Genomic DNA, 12,592 nt, shown 5'->3' on the forward strand with positions numbered 1-12,592 from the left:
TAAAAAAGACATTGGTACTTTCTTTACATATGTTCTGTAGAGAGACAGTGTGTCTTAGTGGACAGAGCCCTAGACTGGGACTTGGGAGACCTGGGTTATATTCCTGGCCCTGCCTTTGGCCTGCTGGGTGACGTTGGGCAAGTCACTTTCCTTCTCTGTGCCTCATTTTCCCCATCAGTAAAAATGGGAATAATGATCCTGATGTCCTTTGTAAAGTGCTTTGAGATGTGCGGATGAAATGTACTGTATTAGAGATAGATGTTGTTATATGTTGAATGTGTTTCCATTATATTTTGTCATAATTATTTCAAGAAAAAACAATGAAATACTTCTGTGTCCAGGAAAAAAGGACAATTCATGTGAGATTGGCCCCATATTATTTATTCATTCATTAACAGTGATTGTAAACAATTGATTTATTCTGGTGGGTCCCGATCTAAAGCCCACTGAAGTCAGTGGAAAAAGCCCATAATTCTGCTGTTAATTTTTGCGGCAGAGAGTTGTGGACATTTACAATAATGACAAAAATATAAAAGAACACTCATAAGATGACATATTAAATATATTAGATGGAATTAATTTTCTGCTTTAAAAATTGAATGAATTTAGTGGTTGTAAGAGGTCAAATATTGTGCAAGATTCTCCATATATATTGCTGCCCACGCATCCCAATCCTGAAATGTAACACCTATGCTATTCTAGCCCTGGATTTTGTCGGAACAAATACTCCCAACGGAGCTAGGTATAGTGCACAGGGAGGAACCAGGATGAGATCATTAGTCCCATTTTCACTTGTGACTTAATTAAGATTGGAATCTATTTCTCTACAGATGAAAGGCTAGTGCTTTAACACACTGCATTTTTTACCTTCTTGCCTCTCTATTTGATATACAAAAATTAACATCTCTTTCAAAATATTACTTATCAAAATATACTGTATTAACTAGAACTGAGCTGAATTTCTGATAACAATGTAGCTGTTTCAGACCTGGATAAGGATTCTTACTCTGAAAGAAAAAAATTCTCATCTAGCTGTTTAATGGACTCACTAATGCAAGTTAAAGCCAGAGAACTAGAGTGTCAACTGGTGTAAATTGGCATATCTCCACTAAAATCAATGGGACTGTGCTGATTTACACCAGCTAAGGTTTTGGGTCATAGAGTTAGGATATATCTCAAATTCAGGTAGGCAAAAAACAGGCAAAATGGAATAAAATGGAATAAAAATGTTGTAAAATTTGATCTGAAACAAAAATTTACCCTCTTGCTTACCTTTTGTATTAAGCAATGATTGTGACCATTTATCTAATGTTCCATGGGCTGTACCTCTCTTATATGAATATTTCTGATTGTTTTTTAGTTGAATTATAAAGCTAAACATGAAAGTGAGAAATTCAAATGCCACATACCACCAGACGCTCCATTATTCCTCCAGTCCAGAGTCAATGCATATAATCTGAGTGATGTAAGTATTAATGTAACACCTTCCTGTAGATGACACAACACATTCATAACAAAGCTCTTATACTTGCGCCTTGAGCAAGAACTCTAAGTTATACTGGTGACAAGAATAAATATTCACACAGACGCACACAGCAACATATCGAGATACATAGATAGATATATTTATAGGTAATATGAATATTATTAATATAGTTAATAGCAGTATGCTAGGTAAAAAGTGGAGAGAATGGTCCTGATTCTCATTTACATGAAGTCCACATTATACAAATCTGGCATTTATTGTATGTGTTACCGTAACATCTAGTAGAACTACTTGTAGTTCAAGACCCCACAGAGCTGTGCAAAATCAAAACAAAAAGACACTCCCTGCCCCAAGGAGCTTACAATCTGAATATGTGATTAGAGGCAACAGATAGATACAGACAGATGGAGGAACAAAAGTAAACAATGAAACAGTATTGTCAGTATAAAATGGATGGCCTTTAAGTGGAAGTTAATTATCTTTACATGTACTTCAAGGCACTTCTAGAATGGAGCAAGATGGTCATTGTGTAAAAGGGAATAAAGCTTGAAAAGTTTGATATGATAAATTGGGTTTAAATTAATGTTTTAAACAATCACCATGTTAATTAGTAGCACAAAACACAGAGGATAAAAAACCAATTACTTTCAAATTGGTGGGTTACTATTTGATGTCATATCTTTCTTACTTATCTCATTTATTTTCATGTATACAGAACTGGTACAAGTATGACTGGGAGAGGTCTAAAGATAAGAAATTTGAAATCAAAGTTGATGCAATTCCACTTCTTGCGGCTAAAGCTAACAGTAAAATTGCAAGTGATGTAAGTATGTAATATGTATGTAGCCACAGCAGTTTAACTGTAAATGTGGAACGTACTTTCACATGTATGTTCTCACTGTGCAGGTGGCATATAAGAAAGACTATGAACTAGGTAAAGGGAAAATGATTGGAGCCTTGAGCATTCATGATGATCCCAAGATCTTACATTCTGCGAAGGTGGCCAAACAGCAGAGTGATGTAAGTGTCATTATAGTAATCCCTTTTATCGTTGTTATTTATTCATTTATGTACTGTGTGCTAGGCCTTTTATAGACATATAAAGGGACATAAGAGACCAAGGCTCTGCTCTGAGGCACTTATAGGCTTAGTAGAAAATATAAAGGTAGGTAGGGGAATGGTCATCTCCAACCCTCCCCAGGCATCAGCTGTTTGCATCTCATGCAGAACCCTTATTCTCCATGCAGGGTGTGGTGCCCCCTACAATCTGGCTTAGCGGGTGGTCTTTGATCCCTCCCCATCATATAGCATCCCTGTGAGTCTTCAATGTGCAATCCCAGTTTACTTTGGATGAAATTCTATCCATAATGTGGTTTGTTTGTGTAACAAATTAATAAAGTGTGTGTCATCCCTCTCTACTGGGTAGTATGTTACCTGGTCAACTGAGATGTGATATTAGTGCGTTCAGGAAATGACACGACACTTGTTCGATAATGACAGAAAGGCTTTAATTACTACACTCATAAAATGAGCCCCCAAACCAAAAGTCCAGTGTGTATTAGCTGCAAAAGCAATTTTCCTCACCAGTGCAGGCAAGAGGTGGTGGTTTCAATTCTTGACAGCTCCTTGGAGAGTTTGAAAATCCTTAGTCTCAAAAGAAAGCTAGGCGAGATGACAGTTCTGTGTCTGGAATGATTTCTCAGTCTTGAAGCACATTTGCTAGTGGGATTGCTTCCCTTTTTTATACCCTTAAATTCAGTGTTTTCAAAACATTTTTGTTAATTGCATGAGAGAACAAAGGAAGTCTAAACAAATACAAGAGGGGAAAAGACCTACATGTTTCTAAGATGGTATTAGCCACCTTGATTTTGTTTAATCAACAATCCAGCACATGTTTGTCACGAAGTTCCACCCTTTCCTAACAAAAGGGGGTTGGGGTTTGCTGAGATGAAAATCGAATAATACCTGAGGTGGTACCCATCAGAAGATAGGATCAAGAGGTGTCCTTGAAAAATATGGAGCCACTGAGGTATAAATGAGTTAATTACAGAAGATAATTTCATTAGGGAGGCTGGTCAGTTAAGAGGGGCCATTAATCATAGGAAAGGCAGTTACCTTGATGAAATACCAGACATACTTAAAGAAGAAAACAGCACAGATATGATGCGATGAGAAGCAATCATTTCTTTTCAAAAAGGGTTTCTAGCCACCACCGTACTTTTGCAATATGCCTCTTATTAGTAATATTTGGTAGCTTAATCTTATAAGTAGGCACAGCCAAGCTTAAATTTCATAGTCTACATAGTACATATAAAGGATAACAGACTACTACTGCTGCTGCTAGTTAATGAAGTTGCTCCTTTAGCTCAAGTGGCATAGGTCTGTACTTTGGTGTTGAACACTCTGGGCTCAAATCTGCCTGACAGCTTGTGGTGGGGGTCATTACTTGTGGTGATAGCTCATAACAGTAGTTTCAAAATATAGATTAATGAAATCAAATTATTTACAGTTTCCTATCTGAGGAACTTCTTTAAAAATAATATTCTGTGCCTTATAATTCTGTCTGTTAGCAGATACTGAATTTATTTAAAACATTTGACGTTACCAGGATCCAACTTTCTTCTGAAAAGAAGATCTGTTTTTACATAATTGTTTTCTGGGTTAATCCAAAACATATTTATTGAATTCCTTTTCACAGCATGAGTACAAAAAAGGCTATGAATTGTCAAAGAGCAGATACACGGCACCGCTGGACATGATCCCAATCACTCAGGCTAAGATATCTCAGGCTATCGCCAGCAGCATAGACTACAAGCATCCCCTACACAATTACTCTTATCCTCCTGACAGTATTAACGTCGAGCTTGCAAAGAAGGCCTATTCTCTGCAGAGTGATGTAAGTGATCATGCTTTGATATGTGGTATTACGAGTAGTTCTGTAAAGGGTTCTGCTCATGCAAACGGGTTTCATACAATTCAGCGGAAGCAAAGCATGAGTGCAAAAGCATGCCAGTAGTTTGGTTTACAGTTAGTGTAAGTGCTGAAAACACAAAGCCCTCTAGAAATATGACATTGACTAACTGTGTGTATGCTATTACTTATTAGTTCTGTTAACGTAACTAATGTGAAGATGTTCCAGGCTACAAATGCTATATGTCAAAAGGATTGTCTTAGAGAAGCCCTGAAAAATGATGTGTGAGAGTGTTTTGCTAAGCACCAGGCAGAAATCAGGAGTGACCTCTAAGGCAAAATGTGTAGCTGCTATTGTGATTTTCTCTTTTAATGGATTTTCAGTAAACTGGCTGTGCATGTATTATGGAGTCATGACAGTGACTCTGCCGTTCAAGTTGTAAATTACTTTCCATTATAAGCCCTGTTTTGACCCAAGTTACACCCTTACTCTAACTTTCTCAAAAAACAAACCATCGGAAGTCTTCTTCATCAGAAATGATTGGTTGCCATGGTTCAGGGCCAGCTTCACCTCTGACCCCTTCCTTCATCTCTCTGAGTTAGCCCCCGCCAGGTCTTAGGCCAGCACTTTCTCTGTGTACTATAAACCTGAGAGTGAATGTGAAGGCCATGTCTCCTCTGTGTCCTCAGGCCTGCTAACGGATACTTATGGGAAATAGGAGGCATCCTGCCTCACTCCTCTTTTAGTGCCAGAAGTAGAAAAGATGAGACAAGGGGAGCCATAGATCATGCGAAACATGAAGGCAAACCCCCTCATAATGCTGTTCCATGTTCAGAACCAATTACCCTGCTGGCAATGCTCCTACTAATGCAGCCCAATATGCCGGTAGCCTTCTTGGCAGTAAAGGCACATTGTTGACTCATCTAGCTCCTTGTCCACTGTAACCCTGAGGCCCTTTTCTGCAGAACTGCTGTCTAGCCAGTTGGTCCCCAGTCTGTAGTGGTGCATGGGATTCTTCCGTCCTAAGTGCAGGATTCTGCACTTGTCCTTGTTGAATCTCATCAGATTTTTTTTCTCTGTTCTTTGAACTCCTGATTTGTCTTTGTCTCTTCCAGAATGAGTATAAATCTGATTACAACAGCTGGATGAAAGGTTGTGGCTGGATACCATTTGGGTCCATGGAAGCAGAGAAGGCTAAGAGAGCTTCAAACATTCTCAATGAGGTAAAGAAATGTAGTGTGATTAAATTAATTACTATTCCAGTGGAGTGCACACCAGAAAAACATTAAGGCAACAAAGCACTACTCTTCACACTGTATATCCTGCTGCCCTTTCACATGTGAAATACCTTCTCAACTAATCCATTACTTTAATGGGAAGTCCTTGCAGGATCAGTCCAATGGATAAAGAATATCTGTTATAAATACTGATATTCACCAATATTAAAAACACATATTCTTTGTCCATTAATTTCCTCTTCCTTTAAGTGTTCTTGCTACTGAGCAGTGTTTGCGACTAAAAAAAGCCAAGAGTTTCTAGAGGCAGAACATCGTTCCTGCTAGTTCTGAGTATTACTGACACAAAAGTGCCAAGCCTGCTTTCCACAACTGTTTTGAACTAGCAAGAAAGAAAAAAAAATAGGCAAGATAAGATGATTTCCTTTGGATCTTCCTGTGGTTTGAAAAGGCAAAATTTGCTCAGTTTGTAGTTCACAACCATCAGCAGCAGAGAATCAGAGAGCTGCCATTATTTCATATTTCACATATGATAGCTGGAGTTAGACGAGTTTGTAGTGAACAAAGATAAACATAATGATTGGTGGATATCCTGCCACCAATCTGCATTAAAATTCGTCTTGATTTCTACTAACACTGGACAATATGGTCTGATGTCTTCTTTTAGGAGTAAACTAGACATACCACACGTCCCGTTGGCAAGTGTTTATATAATTCTCTGAGGCCTGCAATGAAACTACCCAGTAGCTGGCAAATTTGATGATTTGGTTCAAGTTTGCAATTTATGCATATAGATGTTTTCTCTTCAGCTGTCTTTTTCACCTACACTGTCTGTTTGCGATCACTTTTGACTTCAGTAGGATGGTGGATAAAAGACTAAGCTGAAAATAATGATCCTAGTATGATCACTATCATCATAGATTGCAATATGATGCATAGGAAATGGAGGACACTGGGCCAAATTCTATTTTCTCTCATGCCTGTGCAATCCAGTGAAGGCAATGGGGTTGTAAAAGAGTAAAGAAAATAGAATATGTTCAAGAGCTTCCATTAGTGCCAATGGAAGACACGCACTAATGTCAATATTTTAAAATGTGTGCACTTACGTTGTGCTTGCGAAATATGCACATGAGAGCATGAACAGGTAACAAAAGTGTGAAAAATCCTCTCTCTCCATATGCTTTTCCATTTTGATAGTACAGCAACATGCTCATACACACAAATGTTGCAAATGCAATTTACAGTAATTGTTTGTTTATGAAAATACCTAATGTCACTATGATTAAAATTTTCTTTGTATGTAAGGACAAGTCTGATGTAAAATTACATTATTATCCTATGTTCACTTTTACAAAAATGGTGCAATGGAAGTAGAACAAAAGGTGCTTTTTGCCATCAAGGAAATGTAACGTTGACTTTTTATTTTCTGAACAGAAAAAATATCGTCAGCATCCAAACACCATTAAGTTTACCCAGATTGAAGATGAGCCTGTTATAGTACAGGCTAAAATCAACCAGGCCCAGAGGAGTGATGTAAGTGCTGAAATTTCTACTGGATTTATATACATTAAAAAACTGAATTCTAAACTCAAAAGCACTAGTTCACTTCTTTTCAAAGCACTATCAGACAAATTTTGGCCCTCCCTTCATTGGTGTGGACGTTCCCCTACACAGTGCAGTCAATGTGGTTCTGCTGTACAAGAGGCAAATTCAGCCTGGGTGCAGGCAGATGGAACTTAATTCAAGTAATCTGAGTGTCCTCTGCCTACAACAGGACTAAATTTGACCATATAGGTTTGTGTGCTGTGATAACAATACACAAAGCCACCTTTACCGAGTGCCTTTTATCTTAAAAGCACTCATGAAATTATCCTCAAATGTACTGAGTACAATTCACTGTGTTACTAGAAAATAACATCTGTTGGGGAACCAGATTTTGTCAGTCCATCAAAGGGTTGCTTACAACAGGTTTGAGTGTGTGTGTGTACGTGTATGTATTATACTCTCTGAATGAAATCCTGGCCCTGTTCAACTTAATGGGCATTTTGCCATTCACTTCAATGGGCTAGAATTTCACCTTCTATGTAACAATATCATATACATAGAAGTATTATTATTCTGCAAGATGCTTAATTCAAGATATATGACTCAGCATGTTTCAAGCATTTATAGTCTATACATTTGACTGAGAAACTTATTTCTTACTTTCTGTTGCAGATACTGTATAAAGCTAAAAATCAGGATATAATTCACAAGTATCACCTACCTCCAGATGTGCCCCAGTTTATCCAGGCTAAGGTTAATGCCTACAATATTAGTGATGTAAGTTTACGTCGGAGTAAGAGTCCTTGATTTAACATACAACTTTAAGTGTAGGTAATGCAGGTTTAGATTGTTATTTCAAAACTGACATTTTCTTCCAGAACTACTATAAAATGGACATGGAAGAATTAAAATCGAAAGGGTATGATCTAAGAAATGATGCTATTCCTATCCGAGTTGCCAAGGCTGCTGGACAGGCTGCCAGCAATGTAAGTACATCCCATTTCAAGTAACTAGTAGTTACACGTAGTGATGATTTATTTTAAAATTGGTTGCATTTCTATTACATCTGAAGGATTGTTTATTGAGATGGGGTTTTACTGAACCCTTTACTGGGTTATTTTTCTGAATCCTTTAATAGACATGGAGTCCGTTTTTAAATTATTATTTTTTTACTTAACTAATGTATTTCGATGATACATATGTGTCTAGAAAAATCTGATACTGTCATTTTAAAAAGCTCATTGAATAAATAAAACTAACTTTACTGTAATGAAGAGAGACAATGAAATCTCCTGTGCTAGTCATAGGCATATGAACAAAGGATACCGGAGTCATAATTATGTCTCTGTTGCTAATTTGGAGCCTGGTCTTGAAGACATGGAAAGACTCCCAGTGACTTCAGCAGGCTTTGGAGCAGATTCGTGATGTGTAACTTTGGGGAAGTCACTTAATATATCTCTGACTTCCCTCCTTCTCCAAGTGCAATATTGGGATAATAACACCTACCTCGGTGTATGGGGGAGCTGGGAGAATTAATTAGTTAATATTTGTACATCAGTGGAAATGTAAAGAGATATAAGTGTTAAGTTTTATTATGATTACTTTTAATTACACACAATATATTAGCTATAATTTCCCTAGAACCTCCGTTTGTAAGGAAGCAGTATCATTGCTTCACAATTATATTTTATGTTGTTCACTAAATAAAGCGTATCTTATGTCTGATTGTGCTTTGACAGGTCCACTATAAAAAAGACTATGAACTTGCCAAGGGTAAACTTGTTGGCTTCCAAAGCCTCCAAGATGACCCCAAATTGGTTCACTATATGAAAGTAGCCAAAATGCAGTCTGACCGGGAATACAAGAAAGATTATGAGACAACTAAAACCAAATACAACATCCCATTAGATATGGTCAATGTTGTGGCAGCCAAGCAGGCTCAGGATGTTGCCAGCAATGTTAATTACAAGCAACTGCTCCACAATTACACTTACTTACCTGATGCAATGAACTTGAAACAATCAAAGAACATGATGCGGATACAAAGTGATGTAAGTACTGGGCTTATTTGTGCAGAATGTATCCAGAGGGATCAGGCAAAGGTAAACATATCTATCTGACCTGTGTGGACTTCTTTTTGTAGCATGCCTACAAAGAAGACTATGATAGCTGGATGAAAGGCCTTGGCTGGATCCCCATTGGTTCATTGGATATAGAAAAAGCTAGAAAAGCGGGAGAAGCCTTGAATGAGAAGAAATATCGTCAGCACCCAGACACCATCAAATTTACTAGTGTAGTGGACTCCCCGGTTATGGTCCAAGATAAAAAGAATGCACTTCAACTCAATGATGTGAGTAAGCCTGGGGAAAAGAGAACATAAAACAAGGAAGTGTCTACAGAAGTATCTGTATCTATATACCGGTTTAAGTAAAATAAATGCCCACACCATTTCCTTGTATGTGGGTTATCACACCTGTGGAAAGGAATTTTCATACCAAAGGGAAAAACAGTGGGTTTTTTTCTGCAGGTTTTAATTTTCATAGTTGTGATATTAATATCGTCTGATGTGAGCATATACACATTAAGACCTCAACGCTCATGTTTGATGGGTTTTGTACTAAGTATCTTTGCTGACTTCAATAGACTTACTCCTAATTCCATAAATGTGTAGATTTTAAGGCCAGATGAGATTCTGATCATCTAGTCTGATCTTCTGCACAACACAGGCCATAAAACCTCACCCAGTATTTTATGTTGGTGTTATAGAGAGCAGAACTGGCTAGATCATCAGCTAATGTAAATCACCATAGCTCAAATGGTGAAATCCTAACCCTGTTGAAGTCATTGGTAACATGTCCTTTGGCTTCAATAGGGCCAGCATTTCATCCAAAAGAGCTACATCAGCTGAGGATCTGGCCTATGTTTTAAATTAGAACACTGAAATGAATAAAAAAATATTTGTACAACCACATGATTAATATGTGCAACTACAGATATCTCAACAAGTTTGCACACTCAGAATTATTGACTCACAGGGAGTCCAGCACAGATTTGTAAAGGTATTTAGGCATTGCTGCGCTTAGCATTGCAACACGTAGGTGCTTAAACACTAGGTGCTTAAACACTAGGTGCTTAAATCCCATTGACTATTGATGGGATTTGGTTCCTAAGTGCCTAAACCCTTTCTGAAAATGAGACTTAGGCACTTTAAATAAGTTAGGCATTGCACTACTGGAGTGAAGCAATAGCTAAAGCCTTTACAAATCTGGGCCTCCCTCTATTATGACACACTTAATTTGTAAAATAAAGCGCTTTTAGCTTCACGGGAGAAGGGTGACCATACAAAACAGATTCAGGGTTTTAGTTCACTCTCCCAGATCAGAATGGCCATCCTGAACTCGTGAAACTAAAAAGGACAGGAGAACTTCCCTGATCTTTTATTAATCTGTACGCTCTGTCATCTTCACAAAAACCTTCCAGCCTTGGAAAAAGTTTAATTGTAAAACACTGTGGTGAGGTGTCATTTTACTAAGTATTTTTCAGAATATACTTACAGTATATGTACTGCCATTTGAAGTATTAGCATAAATACTTAAATCAAACTAGAATTGTCAGACTTAATGGACACGTTACATCTTCATGCCTGTACTTGTGGTGTTCCCATCTTCACTAATTCATAAAATTCAGTAAATCACAATATGTCTTTTAGTCATTGCAAGCTAGCAAGGTTCCGCTCTGTATTACAATTCCTTATCATTTCTTGTCTCGTACGCTTTCTTTCTCTTTCATGGATGGTTATGTTTCTATGTGCATTTTTGTGTCATACTAATGTTTAATTTTTCTATATGTGCTTTTCCTCTGGTGTAACAACTTATGGCATGATGTTTATATCATATAGGCTAGTATATAGCTGGTAAACTCAGAGCCTGTGCATGAAAGTGCAGTCACTGATTTTATGAGGTAGGTGGCAATATATGTCTGTGAGACCAAACTTGAGACTTCATTTAAGACACAGAGATCTGGAGCCTCACTGTGCTTGGAAAGAAGTGATTAACTGTGTCATGTGTTTTGCAGAGGTTATACAAATCTTCAGGAGAGGAAATCAAACATAAATATACCATGACACCGGATGTCCCACAGTTTATCCAGGCGAGATACAATGCAGCCAACATCAGTGATGTAAGTGGTCTCTAGAAGGATATGATTAAGTCACATGCTGTTAATGAAATTAGTAATGACGAGTAGTGTAAGCTACATAATATGTCCTAATAATGATACTATGTAAGCAATTCACGTGGCTTTTGGTTGATATGCAGTTCTACATATGCAGTGATTAAATTATAACAAAGTAATTGTTTTCATTGTTATCTTATAATTTTAGTTTGCAAACCAGTATAGCTTATTTAATGTGGATGTATTCTGATAAACGATGAACGAGGTGCATGGTACCATTTCATCATCCAAATCCTTCAGTCCTTACAGTAGCTCAGAAGTAACTATTTGACTTGCATGCAGTTCATATGGTGCTAGACCCTCCTGAATAATATTTGAATTTTCTTTTTTTTTTAGGCATATTATAAACAAGACTACCATGACTTGATAGCCAAGGGGCACAACGTGTTGGGTGATGCTATTCCATTTGCTCTAGCCAAGAGATCAAGAAACATTGCTAGTGACGTAAGTGTCAGTTTCAGATACATTTTGTGTCATCTCTCAATAAAAATCTTACAGATTTTGTGAACTCCTTACTCACATTAGTAAGCAGTTACTCACACAAGAAGTCTCTTTGGAGTCACCAGTGTGAGTAATAGATTCTCAGTCTGGCTCAAAATATTAATTTGTGTAATAAATTCTCTAATAGAATATTTAGGATTGGATCTGCAGCTGGAGGAATTGGGCACAGCTCTGCGGAAGTCAGTAGAGCTCTGTCCATTTACACTAGCTGGGGATCTGGCCCATAGAATTTAATGCTTGTTGAAAACTCTTAGCAAAAATTATTCTATTGCAATTTTAAAAATATAATCCACTGGTGTGGGCTCCTTAAGGTAGGCAGGGTTCCCTTTACCCGCTCTGGTTTGAGTTAGATACCATGTGATCTTTACTAGCTTTGTAAGTTGGCTCTGATCCTGGACCTTTATGTGACTCTCTCAGAAGTCATTAGCCTGCTCTGGCAGAGAAGCGGTATACTCAGCCTCATTGTTTGTTCATAGTTTCTCCCATATTTTTGTGTCATTCTGTTTCCACCTTCTTTGCCTGGGCAGTGAGAGAGTGATTTCCAACAGGACCCTCTTTCCCTTCAGTTTTGGTGAATTGCCAGCATTACTATACAGAAAGGATTTGAGAAGGCTGCTGATAAAACAGATAGTTCTAGTAGCAAAATGGGAAGAGACCTGTTTTATTCTGCTCTCATTTGCT

The 12,592-nt window shown here is 37.7% G+C and overlaps 1 protein-coding gene across 28 annotated transcripts in view; it reads left to right on the top strand.

Moving 5' to 3' along the window:
- The window catches only part of NEB (nebulin), a 181,844-nt gene that overhangs the window by 21,304 nt on the left and 147,948 nt on the right, over window positions 1–12,592 (top strand). For all 28 annotated transcript variants that reach the window (XM_067549447.1, XM_067549453.1, XM_067549452.1 and 25 more), the window contains exons 18-29: window positions 1,361–1,465; window positions 2,202–2,309; window positions 2,393–2,506; window positions 4,185–4,382; window positions 5,513–5,620; window positions 7,067–7,165; window positions 7,850–7,954; window positions 8,056–8,163; window positions 8,917–9,228; window positions 9,321–9,527; window positions 11,252–11,356; window positions 11,747–11,854. In XM_067549447.1, the coding sequence (XP_067405548.1) occupies window positions 1,361–1,465; window positions 2,202–2,309; window positions 2,393–2,506; window positions 4,185–4,382; window positions 5,513–5,620; window positions 7,067–7,165; window positions 7,850–7,954; window positions 8,056–8,163; window positions 8,917–9,228; window positions 9,321–9,527; window positions 11,252–11,356; window positions 11,747–11,854 (1,677 nt within the window). The remainder of the gene's footprint in view (window positions 1–1,360; window positions 1,466–2,201; window positions 2,310–2,392; window positions 2,507–4,184; window positions 4,383–5,512; window positions 5,621–7,066; window positions 7,166–7,849; window positions 7,955–8,055; window positions 8,164–8,916; window positions 9,229–9,320; window positions 9,528–11,251; window positions 11,357–11,746; window positions 11,855–12,592) is intronic.

This window comes from Emydura macquarii, unplaced genomic scaffold, assembly GCF_026122565.2.
Source record: "Emydura macquarii macquarii isolate MOO-44397 ecotype Brisbane River unplaced genomic scaffold, CSIRO-AGI_Emac_v2 contig_1253, whole genome shotgun sequence".
Lineage (NCBI taxonomy): Eukaryota > Metazoa > Chordata > Testudines > Chelidae > Emydura > Emydura macquarii.